This window comes from Neolamprologus brichardi, chromosome 7 (assembly GCF_056152115.1).
Source record: "Neolamprologus brichardi isolate AB-2024 chromosome 7, ASM5615211v1, whole genome shotgun sequence".
In the NCBI taxonomy this organism is placed as follows: Eukaryota; Metazoa; Chordata; class Actinopteri; order Cichliformes; family Cichlidae; genus Neolamprologus; species Neolamprologus brichardi.
Window position 1 is genome coordinate 48,541,815 of NC_142110.1, and position 21,085 is coordinate 48,562,899.

Genomic DNA, 21,085 nt, shown 5'->3' on the forward strand with positions numbered 1-21,085 from the left:
CATGGCATAAAGGAGAGGCGAGAATACACAAAAGTGAGGAAAAACTGAGGTAAAAAATGAGAAATAAAAGAGGAGGAGGAGTCACGTAGGAGAAAATTTGAGAAAAGACAGGGGCAGACTGTTATAGCACCGAGACAGCAACAGAATTCTGAGGCATCAACAGGAAAGACATGAACATGGTTGGGTGAATAAGATCTAAAAATATAGAGCCACGCTGAAACGTACAAATAAAAATGGTCTCTTGAGAAAAGATGAGAGTCAACACTGCAGCAGTGAAGGTTTGTTTAATATGGCACAGTCACATTTTCAGGTGGCAGTAATGAAGGCATCATAATGATGAGTGGCAGTCTTTGCTCTGTGAAGACTGCAGGAAAAAAATTAAAAAGATCCTCTGGGGCAAAGGCAGAAATATAACTTTAATTATGGGAAAGCAAGCACACAAACGTAAGCACACACTCATATGCAGAGCGGAGATGATGGTGCAATGTCACTGTCAGTCATTCGGCGGTTGTCACTTTCCGGCAAGGCTCTGCACTTTGTGCTGACAGCCCATAAGTTGTGCCGGCACACATGTTGGCTCAGCGGTCCCCACCCCTTCACCTCGGCTGAAGGTGGACCGGAATAGATCGCACTTTAAGATGATGGATGCTCCCTCTGCCCAGAAAGGTTAGGGACGGGGCAATAAGTTACTGAGCACCGCATTCAGGGCGAGTCGTAGATGTGGCCAACAAATATACAGTAATTCTGATTGCTTGACAGCTGGGACAAGAACTTGTGTGAATGCTGAACCACAGCATGGCATACTTATAAAATAAGTATAAAATGTTAAAAGGAGGTTTCATTTTGCAATTCCCCGTGAGGATTCATTGATTGTATATTTCATTAGGCCTCTTTTTTTTAAGTTTGCTGCGTGAAGTAATTTTGGATGTCTGTTGGCATTTACTTATTATTTATTTGCAAATACAAATCAAACACTGCATAAGAAAAATACCAAGACGTCTCAAACCAGAGCAGACACTTTCGCTTCAACGCCAGGTGAGAGAATATGCATATACCAACCACTACTTCTGCTCCATTTAGTCTTTAACATGGAAACCCAGCAGGGGTCAGGGAGAGTTGTGGGTTAGGTGACATGTCCAGAAGAAACGCCACGGCCACCAACCACCTGAAGACATTTAGTCCCCAGGTCCCCTCTGTGTGTGTGTGTGTGTGTGTGCATGCGTCGAATGTCACTCTCAGGTTTCGATCCCTAGGTCCCCATCTGCCGGATGCTCTCATTATTCAGGAGAGGCTAAACGCTCTTTGTACCAAGCTGACTGAGACAAAACCCCACCTGGGTAGGATAAGTCACAACAAGCTCTGAAGTGCACTATAGTTGCATGAAAACATACAAGGAGAAAGACCTAATTGTCATGTTGGTAAACAGCTCTGAAAATGTGGCTTCTGGAGGCAAAAAATGTGTAGCTCTAACCTTTAATCACAGAAAAAGAGCTGGAGTCTGAGAGTTTTTTTAAGTTGTCTACGCTCAGGAAACTAAAAGTACAAGCTGATAAAATAATAAAATGAGAAAATTGATGTTCTTTTCATATTACAATATCTTAATTAGAACAAAACAGTCCAAACAACAGCATACTATTTTAAAACTTAAACTAGAAAATAGAAAGCAGTTTTCACAAGACTTGATCCAGTCCTGCGAAAAATAGCGAAAAGAAAATCTAATGAATTAAGAAGGTACGTAGCAGCAAGAAGCTGTGAATCAAATGCGAGCGCCTCTATAGAAGCAGACGTTTTGGCAGTTTGCTGGCTGTAGTATATGTTAACACAATGCCAAAGTCTTCCAACGAGTGGTCATCCCAGCAAGGTCAGACTGTGTAATGCTCAGAGAAACTGCAAAAAACCCAAACAGCTACATCTCACACTCTCCAGGCCTCAGTTAGCATAACGAATGCTAAAGTTCATGACAGAACAATTAGAAAAAGACTGATAAAGCTTGGTTTGTTTAGAAGCGGTGCCGGGATAAATTTTCTTCACTGTAAAAAGAACATGGCAGCAGAGCTTAGGTTTGCAATGTTACATCTGAACAAACCACAAGACTTCTGGAACAATTTCATTCAGACAGACAAGACCAAAGCAGAAATGCTTGGCCATTATCCACAGCACTGTGTTTGATGGAAACCAAACACCGCACATCAGCACAAAATCTCATACCAAATGCCAAGCACGGTGGTGGAGGGGTGATGCTTTGGGCTTGTTTTACAGCCATGTGACCTGGGTCACTTGCAGTCAATGAGTCAACCATTAACTTCTCTGTATACCAAAGTATTGTACAGTCAAACGTGGCCATCTGTCCAGCAGCTAAAGCTTGGTCCAAATTGGACCATGCAACAGAACAATGAACCCAAGAGCAACTGCAAATCTACAACAGAGTAGTGTAAAAAGAATCCAGGTGTGGCAAGTCCAAATTTCAGCCTCAATAAAATGCTGTTGAGGGCCCTTAAGAGTGCTGTGCATAAATAAAACCTGCAAACTTCAGTGAACTTATATTAGTAGTATATTTGAGGCAATTGTGATTTGACACTATATGAATAAAAATGAATTGAACCGAAGCAACATTGTTAAGAAGGTGGCTCCTGAGAGACTGTCATACAGAAATTAATTACTTCAAGTTAGGCTGAGGGTGGTTCCACAAGCTATTATAGCATCTTAGCAGTTTTTAGATGCAACAAGTTGGTATTTTCTAGGATAAATAACTAAAACCTAATTGCATGCAAGCAGTTACAGACCTAATTAGCTATGAACAATGTGATTTAGAAGCCAAAGACCAAGAGATTTTCCCAAAGGAGCGGGTGAAGATTTTGGATGAGGGAGTACCGTGACAGAATTACCAAGGTGTACTCATAATTTATAGGCTTAAAGGGCTTCAAAAAAATGAACCAACCAGAAAACCTCAACATTTAAATTCTTCGTCTTTTCTTTATTACAACATATGGAGTATATCCCACCTTTCACTAAAGTCTTCGAGCCCCTAATAATCAGCATTGGATTTGTTTTAGCATATGAGGTTGCTGTGTGGCTTAAATGAAGTCTAGTCCAATACTGCATACAACTGGCTATCAACAGCTTAGCAAATTAACAAATTAACATGGAAGATGATGACTTCTCCGACTTCCTACTTTTAGTTTCAGCTGCTTCCGCGTGGGCCAAACAATTCAGAGGCTTAACCAAATCAAACAGGACGTCACATATGCTGTCAGACTGAGACAATCAGAAGATACTGAGAGCTGTGCAGGAGTCAGCTGCAAGATGAGTCAGGCTGCTGGGTGTACTGCTGGAGTCGTGCATGGACTGTTTGGTTTGGCTGCTCATGCTGTCCAGTTTAGGTGTCCATGATGGTGAGTAGCTATGGGCCTTTTTATAAAATTATAAAAAAGTTCAAAAATGTCCTAAAAGAGTGGTATACAGGAAACACAGAATTTGAAAGATGTAATAAAGGTTCAGTGTGAATTCACTACAATTCAAACCACTGTCATCCACAATCAGGCCTAAATTTATTTACTAATAAATCATGTAGTTAAAAGCTGCTGTCAAGTGGAAATTCTCACAAATAAATGCTGCCTATTTTCCTCTCCTAAGCGTGCATAACCACAAAATTCCACTTTACCTGCCTCGTCTTTTTTCCTCCTCCTCTTCCTCCCGATGATGTTTACCGCAGGCACTTTACAGGCTATGTGTTTCTCTCCCCTAAATATTTTATTTTGAGCACATTCATTGTCTTTCGTTCACATGTACACACCTACACACATGCACATTGCATGACCAAAGAGAGCGCACGTGCACATGCGAAGACACATACTTGTGTGTGCGCACTTGCACGTGTATCTTGCATGTATGTGTTCCTGTGTAAATGGAGACCAGTTACAGATAATAGATGTCTGTGTTTAATATTGGAGGAGTTTGAGGTAACCGCAAACCTGCAAACCTGGGGTCACCGTGTGTGAGGCTGGACACCTGATCTGCAGCGCTGCTGAACAGCTATTGTAAAAACAGCAGACTTGTTGACTGATATCCTTAACCTGATTTTTGTTTCATTTATACTTTTTATGTCTGTGTGTGTTTTATTACCAGTGAGTACTGCTTTTACTATGTGTCAGAATTTATTCCTTAGCATATGCTAAGGAATAAAATGCAACGCTGTACCCGTCTTTCAATAAATGGCATACACGTTTGCGGGAATCCCATAAACACCAACTGACTTTATGAGTCAGCAACTAAAGAAATATGAGGTGCTGCTTACATCTGGAGCAAAAGATGGAGATGGGTGGGAGGTGTGGACAGCTAAGAAGAAAATAAGCAGTTCCAGCCAGGTGGCAGGATTAGTATACACATATAGTATAAACATCTATATTAACAAGCAGCTGCAGCATTTGATTTTTAATGCTAAACCTATAAGAACGTAAAGGTGCCATAGTCCATACTTGCATGCATGTTTTTTATCTCACTAGATTTGTTTTATGTTCATGTAATTTTTACTCTAAACCTATATTATAAGCCTAACTCCAAACAGGAAACTGATTTTTTATAGTCAGTGAACCAGATATTTAAGAATGGGTGTAGACAACATGTAGATCAGACTTTGCAGTATTAGGTTGAGGTTAGCTTTGGGTTAGGTCACCTGGTTTCATGACCCTTAACTTTTTGACCCTGGCATCATGTCACTGGGAAAAAGGTGGAGGTATTTCTTTCTGATAGCCCAGGCTTTCTGGGTTTGGCCAGTTAAAGGAAGAGTGGTATCTGAGCTGGGGTACTTTTGTACTTGCTGTATCATTAATGGGCCGCAGATAAAGATACGCAGGACTCCTGGCACTTTGTTACAGGTTAGGAGACGGGCTTAGAAAACTGATGCGTTTATCTTGTCCTTTCTATCTAGGCTTAGTTTTGGTCCAATTCACATGTGGGCCTGGCAGTAACCGATACATCAGTGAAGACGGTTAGAGATAGTTGTATGTTTTGTTTTGTTTTTTAAACCTATCTTAGAAAGCTCACACATAAAATATAATATTTCTTACTTACTGAGCCTGGTTTCAAAAATCCAGCACAAACACGCCATTTCAATGTCACATCTCATGCACTCATATTTTTTCCACTGTGAAATGATTTGCGGCATAAATCTTCTTGCATTAAAATGTTTACACGAGCTGGTCAAGAGGCTTGACAAGGCAGCACAGTCCAAACGTAAATCAGCATAAGTGATCGGATAGATTTTTCTGCAGTAATGTATCGTAGCCTTGGCATGCACAATAACTCAAGCCAAGGGAGAAGGAGCAAGTGTATCCAGCACCCAGCCCTCTGTTTGCCAAGCCAATGTGGTTGGGTCATCAAATCGACAATGTGATTGACCCATCAATTGACCCCGATGACCTTTCAGGCCAATCAAGCTAATGGTGGCTAGTGGTCCGAGCATTACTTTACTAGTTTTCTTTCACTTGAACCATATATTTGTGAGTCTGTTTACACAAAAACATGCAAACACAGGCTGACATCCAGTCAGATCACACATCCTGGGTTTCTAACCCATCTCAGTTTGTCTGTATCGACACATCCTTAACTCAGGGGCTCTCGTTAGTGCTGACCTTTTTCTGTTTGCAAGCCTGTTAAAATCAAGAAGCCTTATGGCAGTTTGCTTTATGGCCAAAGACTGTTCCTCTGATTTGAAATCATAATGTTTTTTGGTCTTTTTAAGAATTCTCAGGCATATGGGTGTTTGTTCATATTAATCATAACAATAATAATGACTCCCCACATACAATCCAAGCTACCTCATCTGGATCGATATGTCCCTGTAGACTAAATCTCCATAAATCAATTATATAGTAAAATTCTTAGACTGGGTGTGTCCAAATGTGCTGACTGGAAGTGGGAGCTGTATTGATCTGAACCAGTATGTGGTCACTGTATCAGGTTTCCAATTATTTGATGTAATGATAGTGTATGGATTCTTAATTGACAACAGTGTGTACATCAGAGATGCCGATGTGTGGTGGACAAGCTTGTTGATTCAAGTAGGGTAACAAATGGAGACAGTTCTAAAGAGTCAGTATAGATGGCCTGTAGCAAGAGTTTAAAATGACTGTCACCTCTTCACCACCACCATATGACTATTTCTGACACTTCTACTTTCCATTCTGGTGCCAGTAAAGCTTCATCCTTCAAGCTTCAGCCATACAACTCTAAGCATGTGTTTCCCGAAAAAAAAAAGCTGAAGATGGGTGTGGTAGACACACAGTGTGAAATCGAATCCAACCAGTTTTATGGCTAATTTTACAATTTTTCGCTATTTCTTTCTTGTTTCAAACTGTTCTCCTGACTAAAAATCAATTATGATGTAAACAAGGGGACTCAACATATGCTCAAAATTACCAATCATTTATTTAAACCAGTCATTCTTATGTTATTTGTGCTTTGTCCACTTTCAGAAGCCAAGAGGGTTCACACAACCATTACAAGTCAACTGTTGGCTATAAAAATAAGATACATTTCAGTAAAATAATGCCCATCACAAAATCATCGTGGATATTGTGGCGAATGTAAAAGCCTTGTGATAAGAAAAGCTCCCAGTTTAACTTGCTTTTAAGTAAAAGTAAAGTTCACCCTACCATTTCTAGAGCAGCAGCATCTCAGCCCTCACTGTCCATGCCAATCAATTCTGTCTCTCTCCCTCCCTCTCTCATATCAGCTGAAATGAACTGCACATCTTTTCCAAACAGAGCAATTTCTCTGCCATCTGTTCTCCAACATAAATCAGGGCTTGTTGATGTAAACCTCCTCCTTCCTCAAACTCTCCCAGTATGAAGTGAAGCGGGCCTAATCCCCCCAGTCTCCCCTGCTCTCTAAATCACCCATGCATATTTATGTCTGTGCATCACAAGCTAGATAGAAATGTCTCTATATGCAAAACACAAACCCCAAGGACATGGTCTCATTGAAGGTTTGTGATGAGCAAGGACAAAAACAGATTTTTTTAAATAGATGTGTATGGTAGAAAACTGGTAATATAGTTTGATTTGTAATATGCAAAATTTCAACATTAAAACATCCTTTTTTTTTCACTTTGGCTCTTACAGTTATCCCGATGTTTCTAGAAATCTGTTAGTTCACACAGCAGATGTTAGTTCACACAGCAGCTGTTAGTTCACTCAGCATATCAACACTGGGCTACCACACCACTAAATTTATTTCATAATGTCATCTAAACTAGCTGCTTATCTCATGACGAGATAACAATTAACATTATGTTAGCTAACGATTCCTTTGTTTCAGCCATTTCATTAGAACCAAATATTATTTATACTATACCTTGTACAGCTTGACTAAAACTTTAAAGCATTTGTGTATGTGAAATTGATTTTTTTCCTTCAGTTAGACTCTCAGCTTGTAAATAAAGGATGAATGTAGCCACTGTGATGTCAACTACTACACCAAGAATCCTTGATCCTACTTTTAGAGCAATGGCATCTAGTTATTTTAGAGTAAGAAGCATTGACAAAGTGTTGTTAACACAAAACCACAACAAGTATGCAAAATAGAAACAGTGGGAGGACAATCAAGACCATTTTTAGACTTGAGGATGCTAATTTATCAGCTAATGCTATCTTATTTGGTTAGCAAGATGCATCCATTGATAGCATGTTCATTACAAAGTTACAATATAAGAAAATGCAAGAATTATACTCATCAAAACTGTAAAACACACCTCCTTGTATGTGTTATTTGTATTTTCTAAAAGGTACCAACTTCACAAATATGGTGGAGTGGTCCAGACTACTTATCTGTATTAGCTGAAGTCATGCATGGGCTAGCAAACAGCTATTAGCTTAAAGTAGCCACCTAAAACAACTACATGACTAATAATGCCAGTGTGTAGTGAGTTAAACCCTACTGTTATTACAAAGGTGGGAAATACTCATAGAGACAAAATCCATTTTTGCGCCAGTTGTAGACGTGTTTATTGCTATTTAGAAAATGGATGCATGAGTAATGATGTAACGGGTGTTTTAAAAAATAATTTATATTTCACCAAAGATCCATCCTGCAGTGTTATCTTGCTTTGTCAGTATTGGTTATGTATATGTGTTTATTTATATATGTTTATTTTCTGTATTTATATTTTGGGAGCTTTTATTTTGTTTGTGTGACCTTTGACTTCCCACGAAGTCACTTCCTGTAGCTGCGCGCTATTTTCCTCAGTCGCCTAGAGGCCCCGCTGAGGAGAGGCGAGTGTACGCTAGTGTTCTCAGTTACAGAGCGAATGAACACAGTTAAAGTAACTAAAAGTAATTCAAACACTGCTCGTTCTCTTTGTGCATTTTGTCTCACAGTTCTGTTCGATATTTTAGTGTGAATTAGTTTTTCTGTCGAGTACAGCACTTTATTGTAACATGCTAGTTAGCCAATCTCTGATGAGAGCATAGGAGCATGCACGTGGCTTCTCATGTGGTCCGCTATCCTTCTCTCTCCCTTGAAGGTGTTCATGCAGAAGTCCAGTAAAGTGAAGTCGCTGTACTGTTTTGTTTTTATTTTAAACAGGTATGTGAGTTCCCTCTTTTATTTTTGTGTCATGTGAACTGGTTATATCTTTTGTTTGTTTGTGATTCATGTTCACTGTTTCAACTTGCTGTTAGATATATGTAACTAAAAAAATATGTAAAATTGCCACTGGTAAATGAAGTCTCCCTAAAGTATAATTTTGTTGATGAGGTAATTGTCACTATATGTTCACGATGTTCACACATTTTCGTTTGTTATATATGATTATAAATACATTTTAGCAGTATTATTTGTTAATTGGATTTATTGTGATGTTGCACCTCAGTCGCCTAGAGGCCCCACTGAGGAGAGGTGTTCATGCAGAAGTCCAGTAAAGTGAAGTGCTGTACTGTTTTGTTTTTATTTTAAACAGTTCTGGGAGAATAAATCCATCCAGCTGGCAAAGTGAGAGCTGACTCCTCTGGTCATTCGCACAACACAACGCAGAGAACTATCGGCAATAAGAGTTTAAGGCCAGACCGGCTACAATAACATGGACTCTGAACCTAGCCTTAGGTAGCTATTTAAGGAATTGCTGTTCTTTGCCCTTGCAGTCAGCTATATTTTTATCAGTAGTGGTGATCAACAACTCCTTCCTCATGGTACATTAGTTTTCATTCATGCTGTCATTTTTGTCCCAATAATTAATTAAAACAGAAGCAATTCTACAATCTGACTCTCACTTTCCCTCCACACACACCTGACCTAACTTCTGGTGCTGTTTCACCATACCCCTTGCAGGTCATCATACATGCAAGAGAGCCCTTTTTTTCTATGTCTGAGCCTCCTGACCCTCTCAGTCACCCATACAGATGTTTCCACATCCGCTCATAATCCAGCCTAGTACACACATGCCAAGGATTAACACCAGCCTGGACCAATCCAGCCACATGTGTCTGAGGACAGAGAGCAGGACAGGACAACAGAACAGACATGGAGGTGTCAAAGTTAAACAAAACCACTGCTTCTGACACATTAACTTTTTAGTGGTTGCGTTTTGGATGTTTGCTCCAGTGGTTACGAAACACAACTCACACAACTTTGAGATACAATAGTTCAAAGTAATATCTGGCCAAATAAATCTGTACCGCAACAGGAGCAGGTTTTAATGCTAACAGATGGTTTGACAGGATTATGAAAGACACAAAGGATGCATGCACTTAAGGGAAACACATGCACAAGAGATGATGAAACACCGAACAGGCTTGTAGCTCCTTGCTTAATGGTAATAATTCATCTTTATATAGCAAAGGAACTTGGAAGCAGCCGTGTGACCTAGCTGCGTGTGTCATGTTTTATTTTAATTGGTTTAATTGGGTAGTTACTTTTTTCTCTCTCTCTCTCTCTCTCTCGCTGAAGCTTGGCATCCTGTACTGTCCTGGAAGTCGGTCGTTTGTTAGGGCCTTTTATCACATTTTTATTCATTACATTTATTTATTTATTTATGATTTGCATTTTTCTAGAACTAAATGATTACTCAACATAAACACATCCTCAGACCAAGGAACAACTGCACAGACATTTTTTTCTATAATATGTGGCCAAACTTTCATCTGACAGGCCCAATAGATCTTTCTATAGAAGATCCAATGAGCTTCTTCATAACACAGCACAGTGCAAAAAAAATGGCTTTGATTAAACTTTCACTAATTAAAGTCTTCCTCATCTTATAAGCCCGACTAATTGATTTAATTTGTCTTAGCCCAAACTATTGGCTGTGACCTCTACTTAGTTAATGAATTAATTGATTTAGACCAAGAAGTCAAAGAGGATTTTTGACATGTTGCCCCTTTAATCTTGCTTACTCTGGACACTCTTTGGGTCATAGAGGCAGTGTATTGGTGGAAGGTTTTGAGTGTGGGAGGTGGAGGGCGGATAGCTTCAGCTGTGGATTATTTTTTCCACTCCACCAGGATGCAATTACAGAGTAGATTGGGCCTTCTGCAGTTTGTCAGTGAATGAAGGAGTAGCCAGAGCGAGGACATTTTAAAAGCACCATCCCTCAGGTACTTGTAAACTTAGAGGGGGGGAAGCAGAGAATATTACCCCTGACTAACCTCCACCCTCGTGAAGAAGAGGCAGCGCTCTACCTCTTCTTCATGGTTTGGAAGAGACAAATATGAGTCAGTAACATTGCCATAATGCAGCAAAGATCCATTACAGAGGCTTTTGGATGTCCTAAATCAGTAGCATCTACTTTATTGACATCATTTTTCTTGGTAATGGTAAGATACATCGGAGCTTCCTCAGCACATGGGAAGTTATTAACCAGATGCGGGGGGAAGCCAACATCTGAACTTGGCACCATTTGGCGGGTGACATTTGCAGCTGTAATGGCACTAAATGTACTAATTTATGAAAGAAGGCAATAACATAGCAGGTGGATTTTGTTCAGAAGAGCCTCAAGGAGGAAAAGAAGAGATAGCTAAGTGCCGTGCCCTTTAGTCAGCCATGCGAGGGGAAACCTGGAGAAATAGCTCCCTCCAGTGGTGGTAAATTAAAATGTTTTCCTTCTTCGGCTGAAATCCAAGCTGAAAAGTCTCATCCAACAAGGAATAAATGTTTCAGAAAATAAAAGTAAAGGAATGAAAAGTGTGACACACATCTATGTAAAATGATCAGAAAAGGTTTCCAAACTAAAACTCTGCTTGCTCTGTTTAGTTTGATTTGTAGTTTAAGTGACTGATAGCAATTAAAAATAAATGTAAATTGCATAAGAGTGAGCTGAATAAGATTTTGAGAGCTAGTGAATGTGTTTAAGATGCAGTAAACTTGGTTTTCCACTAATGAAAGTTTTATTGTTTCCATATTCATCTTATTCTGCTCTTTAGTTTTCACACGTGTCCCTTTCTACTGGGCCAGTATTATTTATACCCAAGAACGGGATATGTATCTTTGCTTTCAAGACCTTTTTTTTCCCTAAATGTTCACAATTTATCTTTTAACAAGAACCAGAGAACCAAAGCGCATTAAAAGTTTAAGTCTCAAGAGGAGTTACGGAGAAAGATAGGCAGGAAAGTTTCTCACCAAGTGGAATCAGTCCAAAAACCTGTGCTGCAGGTTTTGTCCCCAAAGAGATCCAAAGACCCATTTCAAAGCTTGGTAAATAAATTTTTTTTTTAAAAAAAAGCGTGTACAGCTAAAAGCGAACTATTGGATACTTTTATATGACTGGGTTGTGATAAAATTGTCCATGAAGAAAAGTGTGGATTCAGCCTCTATCCCTAGTGGGAATAACATGCAGATTTAAGGTTCACATTTCCAGGGGGTAACATTTTTTTTCTATTAAAAATGAGAATTATCCTTGTTTTTCACCTGAAGCTTGGACAGAAGTCGTCTCTCGCTAAGCCAAAGATCACATTTATACATTAGCGCTAATGATTACATGAGCAAATGATGATGAAATGCAGCATTCAAAGTGTCGACCCTGAGCTTTTAAGAGCTCTTTAAGAGAAAACGTTCTTGGTAAATATCTCACTGAAGGAAGCAATATAGGCATCTGTAGAATACAACAATACTGTCTGCAACATATAGAATATGAGTGGGTTTAAAGGCTGCACTAACTTATCTATGCCCAGTGCCACACACACTTTTTACCACAGTTGTGATACAGACGGAGATTATACACAACAACTGAAATGCAGGTTTTGATGAGAACAGATTTTATTGTAATTACAGTGTAACTTTTATCAAATATATAACTTTTATCAAACTTTATATATATATAAAGTGTATGGTGCAGTTTTAGATTTATTAAGTAATACAGAAATAAATTGGGGGGGAAAGGGAGATCGACGAGAGACATTTTTTGATTCAAGGAGTGAAGAGAACCACTACAAACTTATAATGGAAAGCGCTAACATTTTGTGCCAGTGAGCACAGAAAATACTCATTTTAATAAGTATACGGCCATTAAATTTGTAAGGTCAGAGCTGACTTCAGACTTTGGCTACCACTCAAATTATTATGCTATGGATTTCATTACTAAAATCAATCATAATGCAAAAGAAAAGCACACAGATTCATATATTCAGCCTCGGTGACAGCTTTATGTTTGTTTGATAAAATATTATAGGTTTGTTTTTCTAATGTTGCATAATACACCTTTAAATTCTTAGCAAAGTGACCCAGATCCCTATTAACAACTGTAATAAACGCCTTTGAAAAAATTTAAAAAAATACCCCTGCATTTATTATGACTTATGGTCACCTGCTGCCATCTGGCTTGCGGACAGATACCAGAGATGTAATCCTTGGGCTGACCAATAAATCTGCCCAGTGAAGGTTACGTGATATACAGAGAGACTTGACCATGTTTATGTGGCACACAGCTTATGAGGACGTCCAAATGGACACGCATAGCAACAGTGTGTTTGGTTTGCAGACTGCCCTTTACAGCGTCTTTTCACTAAAACGGCCGCAAGTTACAGGACTCCAATTTGCTGGCTTCTCTAACACACGTAGGTTTAATAGGTCAAGGTAAACTAATGCAGTCTAATGCAACAGTCCTAAATGGTAGCTTTTATTGCATTTGGTGTGGTAAACAACACACCAACCAGATGTTATTGTGATTTTATATATATATATATATATATATATATATATATATATATATATTTATGTGTTAATTCAAGGAGTTTTATGCAAAATTCTGCATGAACTTTTTAGAACTGCTACCAGTTTTATACACAGTCCTCCATTTTCTGATGCGCGAATTTAATCGGCCAAACTCACATCAATGTTTATCTCTTATGATCATTTTGGTGTTAGTTACTCTGGGTTTCATCTGTCCAAAGTTTGTTTGTTTGTTCTTCAGAACTGTGCTGACAACGTTTCCGACAAATACAATCTTACCTACTTCCTTCCTAGTCTTGAGTTTAACCAGTGGTTTGCACTTTGCTGCAAACCCTTTGTATTTCCATTCATGAAGGCATCTCTCGACTTTAGGCATTGAAAATCATACGCCTACCTCCTTGTAGGAGTTCTTGACTTGTGCAGTTGTTTTCCTTAACCATGGAAAGAATTCTGTCATCATGCACTGTAGTTACCTTCCGTGGTCTTTCACACCTTTAGGCATTGCTGACCACTTCTTGAGGATGTACTAGATTTTTTTTTAAACTTGGCCACTCCATATATATATTTTATGTAAAAAATTTAAAAACAAAAAAACAAAAACCACCTTGAATTAAAAGCAAAACACTGCACTTCAATCACATATTATCATTGCTAATTTACAATCCACTGAGATGGTGTACAGAGGCAAAACAACAAAAAAGAAAGAAAGAAAAACATAATAAAATGGTAATGTGATATTTCCTGGATCTTATTTGCACACTGTAAGGACTGTAACATATCCAGAAACTGCGTGCTGCTTTTCTAAACGTTATTCATGCTGAAGAAATGTGGTCTGAAGGCCAAATGGATGTGAAACTCTGACCCTTGAAGTTAGCTTAAACTAATAGCCTTCGAGTTGTAGTAGGCCTACACACATATCTACAGTCGACATATTGCGCAAACCATACGTCATACTTGCCTAATATGTGGTTGCTAAAATAACTGCAAAGCAGCTGAACATTACATACGAGCAAACAAGCACAAATCCAAACCAAGCACCTTTTCTTGAGGAGCACTTCCCCTTTAAGTCGGCTTCTGCCGTCACAGCAGGATGACTCGTATATTTTGCGACAGGACGTAAACGCGCCGGCTCGCTGCCGCCTTCACGGTTTATCTTGAGAAAGAAAAAAATAGGAAAATAAAGCTTGTATGCATGTTGCTGGAAATTTTAAATAATGTGATGCAATCCTCTGGACGTATGCGAGTCAAACAGCCGTGATATTTTGTTTCGTTGTGGAGGAAGACGTCTCGGTGTTTCATGTAAGATTCTGCACTGTTACTTAGCTCTAGACCACAATATGAAGAAAGGATGCTTTGGGGTTGCATATACTATGCTGTGGCTATGGTTTAATCATCCAAAAATGATCACTAGCTTAAGTTTTATTAATATACATAGGTCTTTTTCAACGTGCATATCTATGGGTATTGTTTGCATAAGCTTGCCTTTCTTGTAGGTGTGTGTGCCGTTTGAATGTGCATTTAAAAGCATGTTAACTATCTTAATTTCTCCACAGAGCCTTGTTCCATTTTTAAAGAGAACCCCTGACTGACAGCAGAGGGAAGCGAGCATCCTGGATCCCCTCCCCATGAAGCTGACTGCCTCCCCTGAAGCAACTTTCACATCTGGATCAAGGACTCCAGTGCACTTTGTTGGGCTCCTGTAGCCCATCCATGCCTGTGATCCCCATCCCACGGCGGGTGCGCAGTTTCCATGGCCCCCACACCACCTGCATGCACTCGGCCTGTGGGTCGGCACACACTTCCAAGCTAGTGCGGACTAAGTACAATAACTTTGACCTGTACCTGCGCTCACGCTGCATGTACAGCTTCCTCCGCTTCCTCCTCTACTTTGGCTGCAGCCTGCTGACCTCTCTGCTCTGGGTGTCGCTTTCTGCGCTCTTCTTCCTGCAGTACATCAGCGTGCGTGTGCTCCTGCGCCTGCAATACAAGCTGTCTGTCATCCTGCTTTTGCTGGGGCACCGGCGACTGGACTTGGGTGTGCTTAATGACCTGATTATATACAGCATGCAGATCACCATGTTTCTGGTGGGGGGACTCGGCTGGTGCTTAATGGTGTTTGTGGATATGTAGCTCTGTCATGAGAAACGTGGCATGTGATGGGAATGTTTTGCACTCAAATACTCTGTTTTATATTTGACTGGGCTCTAGTCAGAAAGGCGCAAAATCTCATTTGGTTTATTGTAGTTAAGGTTAAAATCCAATAAGAAGCATCAGAAGCATTGATGCGATCTTTAAACCAGCCTGCGTGGTTTAAACAGTTAAATAGTTGTTCTTTTAAAAAATGTCAGTCCTGCATACTTCAGAGAAGTTAGAAATGTCAAAAATGAGAGTGAGACTTGTGACTTTATATAAGTTATTCTTGTATTTTGTGCCATTTGTAAACCGTCTTAATGGACTTTAAAGGACATCTCGTCTAGGAATGTGTTTGTTTAAAGTCTGTTGCATGGAGGAGTGACTTAACAGATGACTGATGTGCATCGTGACTGTGGATGCAGGTCAGTGATCTGTGCCACAAAAAAGTCATGCTGGAGCACAAAGAGGATGTCATGATACTGTGTATGAATCAGTGCATTTAACTGATGTTGTGTATAAATAAAAATACAATGTAAAATAGAAAGCACAGTTTTTAAAAAAAAATAAGTTAAATGACTCCACCTGATGAATAGAAAAAAAAAAACTTCCCTGGATTCAAATTTGGCCACTGTCTGTTGATTTGGTGCTTGAAGCCTTTGCACACTCCTGTGATTTTTAGAATGCTCCCTGGAAGTCTTGTTCCCGCCCGAATCTGGGATGTGCACTGTGTCTTCTTCACTGTGTCAAAACAGTGACGCTTTACTCTGAGTTAGAGTTTAAGGAAGTGTTCAAAGTAATAAAAATCCAAATCTGGTGAGGAGGGCAGATGGAAAGCCACAACTGTGTTGGTATGACCAAAAAAAAAAACCCAGCTTTGAGGTCGCTTGTGCTGAATGTCCTCCCTTAGACAGTCTGACTCCTGGGGGAGGGGAGAGGAGGCGAACTGATGGTGCACAACCTCGTGAGCGACAGGAAATAACCAACACCTGTGCTCCTAGTTGCAACCAGCCTTCAGACTTGGTCTCATAGCTAGATGACAGATGATGACACAGGTATTGACGTTCCCTGTCTGCGCGAGTTTAAAGCCCGTGGAGGGGGCGAGTGTTTAAAACGTAGGACTTCCAGAGAGCAATCTGAAAATAGCAGGAGTCCTGTAAGTGATGGAGAGGTGAACAAGGAGATGGCAGTGGCCAAATTAAAATCAGGTAAGGTGTTTTAGGAGTTTTTTGCCTTGAAAGTGCTGCATCAGAAAGTTTTTGTTGTGTTTTTTATATGTTTTAGGCAAAATAGGGCAAAGGGTATAGCCTGAGTCACAAACATTTTTTTTAAAGCTGTTTAATAAATTCTTTTTGTCCATGAACTGGTTTGTGCTTTACAATGCATGGCCAAATGAATGTGTTTACTGTGTAGTCTAACACTCATGACGGCATGCCTCGAGCTGTGTCATAAGAGTGTGTGACAGTTCAAACTGAGAACGGCTTTGGGTCAAGTGTTCCATCAGTCGTTCTTCACATGGTCTCGGAGCTGCTCTGACAGACTTCTCTGTTTAGCTTCCTCCAGCACGCAAACACCAACCACAACTAGACCCTGCTGTTTGTGCCAAGCATAACAATGGAGATGGCTGTGCCCCAATCACCTTATATAGCCTCATTTTCACATGCCATGAAGTATGCCTTACTGGAACTAATGAAGGCACTGAAATGAGCACTTTAATTCTAAACCTGGGTTTGCTTTGAAGAGTTTAACTATTTTTTGTTCTTGTCATGCACAAGCATCAGGTTGGATAGCCATGATTAGGAAAGCATGCAAAAGAGGCTGGAAGTACAGAGCGCCAACTTTAGATTTGAACTTTCAACACAGTGGCTAGTGGGCTGACTGAGACATGCTTCAGACCCACAAGGCCTATAAATGGCTAATCAGAGCAACAATAAGCTTTTGTTCATTGGATCAACACATCATATGCCTCATGTTCAGAGCCAGGTCAGTGTGACAGCCCGAATTACACAGAGAACTAGAGAATATGAATTGTCCCGTGATGCCAACATAGCTCTTTAGGTGGGCTTGATGATTAAGTCATTCACTGTTCAGTTTCATTTCTTCATTCTGTATGAAAAGCTGATTTTTTATTTTTTTTTTTTTTTTGCTTAGACTGAATGACTTCTCAGTTTCGCCGACATTTGCATTTGTTTCTATTTTTTCAGCTCTTATCTTGAACTTTTAACCCGGCCTTTGTGAGAAACGATCATATGGAAATGCGTGCGAAACACAAGATCGGGTTTTGTTGTTGGTGCAGAAAGTAAAATATCGTGTTTCAACATTCAGCTTTGTAAAATGATAGTTTACTGGAGCAAACAGCAAAAGCTGTCATTTAATTTGGGTACACTTAGGGCTTTTACTGGTTTGGCTGGGCAGTAAGCCACAACTTGGAAAAACAAAAGTCCTTGTAAAAATGAATGACAATAGGTGTGTGCTTAAATAATAAAAGATCATTATACCCCTAACCTTAGGAATATTAAAGTGCTACCACAGACTTTTATAACATATATAAACGTATATACGCTTATGCTGAAATAACACAGGACTAGTTAGAGTTATTTGTCATCATGGAATAGGTTAGTATATGTAGCAATGATTGTTAAGGAAACTAATTGAAATACGTTTAAATACTTACACTAACTGTCCTCTTTACTAGCTAAATCTTGCTAGTGCTAGGTTGGGCCTCGTTTTGCCACCAGAAAATGTAATTCTTCGCAGTACAGATTCAACAAGGTGCTGGAAACATTTCTCCAACTGTCATGAGTACAGTACAGCAGTCATGACTACTGCTCTATTGTACTCATGAAAGTGAGTACAGTGAACTCATTGTCATGTTGAAGAAACCAGTTTGAGATTATCTGAGCTTTTGACAGCGCTGGAAGCTGCTTCCAGCAGAAAATGGATACACTGTGGACATGGTGACCAATAATACTCGTGCAGGGTGCGTCATTTAAAGCATGCTCAACTGGTTACTAAGTGGTCGGAAGATTGCCAAGAAAATAACCACTGCCCTGTTAAACCACCACAATTGATACATGATAGGATAGATCCATGCGTTCACGTCAAATTCTGACCCTTACATCTAAATTACAAAGCGAAATCGAGACTCATCAGACCAGGCGATATTTTTCAATTTTCTGCTGTTTAGTCTGTGCCTCTGTGCTTCAAGGTCTGATGTGTTGTGCATTCAGAGATGCTCCTCTGAAGAACTTTGTTGTGACAAGAGATTATTTGAGTTCCTGTTGCAGCTCCCTCAGCCCGAGGCAGTCTGTCCCACTCTCATCTGACCTCTGGCATCAACAAGGCATTTTCACCTAGAAAGCTGCCGTTCGCTGGATATTTCCTCTTTTTCAGAACATTTGTGTAAACTCTTAGAAATGGTCATATGGAAAAATCCCAGCAGTTTCTGAAATACTTAGACTAGCCAACAACTACGCCATGTTCAGAGTCTCTTAAATCACCTTTCTTCCCCATTTTGATGCTCAGAGAGCCTCCTCTTTGCTAGGATCCTCCTGACCTGTACTCTCCCAGTGATGCTGGTGCCATTACAGAAATAAATCTGTCATGTATGCTCACATACAATAACAGCTTTATTACAAAAAACAGTACTATATGTTGACCCTGCATGGCCAAAGATAGAAGCTCTTTATACGTCCATAGGTATGTGCTTGGCTCACATGTGTTTTTCAGGCCTGTGTCTATGCTTTATCATTAGGAAAAGCTGTAAAACTTGTGAAAATACAGTTAAAAGTTCAAAATCTATGCAGTCCTTTGCATTTTCTAAAGAGGTCTAGTGGGCCGGATTGTAGTCTTTGCCCGGCCAGTTCTAGCCCCTGTGCCTTATGTTTGACATCTCTGATATATGTGTGTATGTATAAACTACAGTTAAAATCACTAAAATGCCCGGTAAAATCACTGATTTTAATTGCTATTGCAGTGTGTAAATTGACAAGTGAAAAGTAAAAATGTGATTGGACGATCATAAAATAACTTAAATCAACAAGGTAAATATAGTATAACATTGAGGAAAAAATCTAAATAAACGAATATGGCGATTTCATGTGGTAGACTGGAGGCTCCTGCAGTGATTTATCGTGCTGTGACACCATGATACAGGCCTGCAGTAAAGAAAAGTTGACTTGAGGTCACACCGCCAGCAGCTGGCGCTTATAATGTAGCAGAACGGCACACATGCGCATCATGTAGCCCGGACTGTCATCGCATAATGACACGTGAAGTAACCACACATGTAGACGACACCGAATGGGGTCTCATTGAGCCGTGCAACCCTCCCCTGCCCTACTTATAGCCCCCCAAATGTGCTCCCAAGTGTGTTGTCTTTTCGGGAACACGTTAGTGGCGGGGTGGAGGCGCGCGAACCTGTCCGGTGAGCTCGTTAAAAAGTGTTCCGCAGCAGTCTACACCTTTAAAGCCCGCAGAGTGCAGCGAGTTCATGTGTCCGTAAAGGCGCACGATATGACCGACCGCTGCTGCCGACTGCCCGTTTGCCGCGTAGACTACAGTAGGACAGAGTACCTACAGTAACCTGGCGGGTCCAAAAATGTCTGTGTCTTTAAAAAGAACTATTTGCCGAGTGCTGCATGATGTCAGGCTGAATGCAGTCCGTATACTGTTCATGTGAGCTGCGTTTACTTCCTGCAAAGGGACAGAAGCGGGCAGAGAAAGAGAGAGTGGGATAGAGATGGGGAACGAGCGGCCGGAGATAAAGTGAAAGAGTGAGCCAGCGGACGAAAGGAAACCGGGGCCTGCTTCTTCTTCTTCTTCTTTTTAAAAAACAAAACAAAAAACAAACGCCTTCCAAACTTTATAGGCTACAAGAAGAAAAAGCCTGCCACATCTGGGCCAGCTGATTTTATGGAATAGCGACACATCGGGTAAATATACCCCCCCCCCCTCCCCCCTTCTGTGTGTGTATGTCTCTCTCTCTCTCTCTCTCTCTCTCTCTCTCGGCTTTATATTTACTGAGCCTGATTCGTATGACGCATAGGTTTTACCATGCAGTACTCCCTCGTTTCCCCCTCTCTCTTCATAGCTACATTTAAAAAATATTTTATCTATTTATTTTTGCCAGTCGGAATTTCAGTTATTTCGGCCACCTAAAACTAAGTTAGTGCCTTAAACTTCAGTCGGAAAACGTGTAACCGTACCACGCGCCTCTGAAAGAATTTAATCAGGTTGATAGTAGTTGTAGTTTTTCACCCTAACCTCTTCTACACCCCCCTCCCCCCAAAAAAACCACCCAAAATTTGCAGTCTAATGATAATGTTGGCCATTGCTTTTAACCACAGGAACTGGTGTTGTCATTAGTTTCAACTGTACTGAGTGGTGAAAGTGGCAAGCTATTATCGGTCTTGCGTCACGATGAGGTAAAAAAAGGAAAAAAGATAAATCTCCACCCATAATGCATCTATTGTAATGCTATAGATTTGAGGAGCACAGGACGGATCGAGGTACTGATGTTGCAGACGTGATTTTATTGGTTGTAGTCGCTAAAGAAAAAAATCTATAAAATATCAGCTTACATTTCCATGACTGTTGTTTCGACGTTTTCTTTTTGGGGGTTTATTTTTCGGGTACAGTCTGGTTTTAACACTTGGCCTCTTTGGCTGACTGACTGGCTAGCTTAGAAAAGTACATGGCTGTTAAAAAAGGTGGGGATGAGGGGGCTCTGAAGTTTATGTTTGGCATATATGGATTGGAAAAAAATATATGTTTATATGTTATTTGTGCATGCTGT

The 21,085-nt window shown here is 40.1% G+C and overlaps 2 protein-coding genes across 2 annotated transcripts in view; both read left to right on the top strand.

Annotated features, from left to right (window-relative positions):
* Positions 1-14,260: 14,260 nt before the first annotated feature.
* tmem250 (transmembrane protein 250) lies at positions 14,261-16,628 on the top strand. The gene is made up of 2 exons (XM_006788994.3): positions 14,261-14,457; positions 14,712-16,628. Exon 2 carries the CDS (start codon positions 14,869-14,871, stop codon positions 15,286-15,288), a length of 420 nt encoding a protein of 139 aa, XP_006789057.1. The 5' UTR covers positions 14,261-14,457; positions 14,712-14,868; the 3' UTR covers positions 15,289-16,628.
* Positions 16,629-19,671: 3,043 nt separating this feature from the next.
* Positions 19,672-21,085, top strand: part of nacc2 (NACC family member 2) — a 30,815-nt gene continuing 29,401 nt past the window's right edge. Inside the window, exon 1 of the mRNA XM_006788998.3 lies at positions 19,672-20,222. The gene's annotated coding sequence lies outside the window, so the exon portion shown is untranslated. The remainder of the gene's footprint in view (positions 20,223-21,085) is intronic.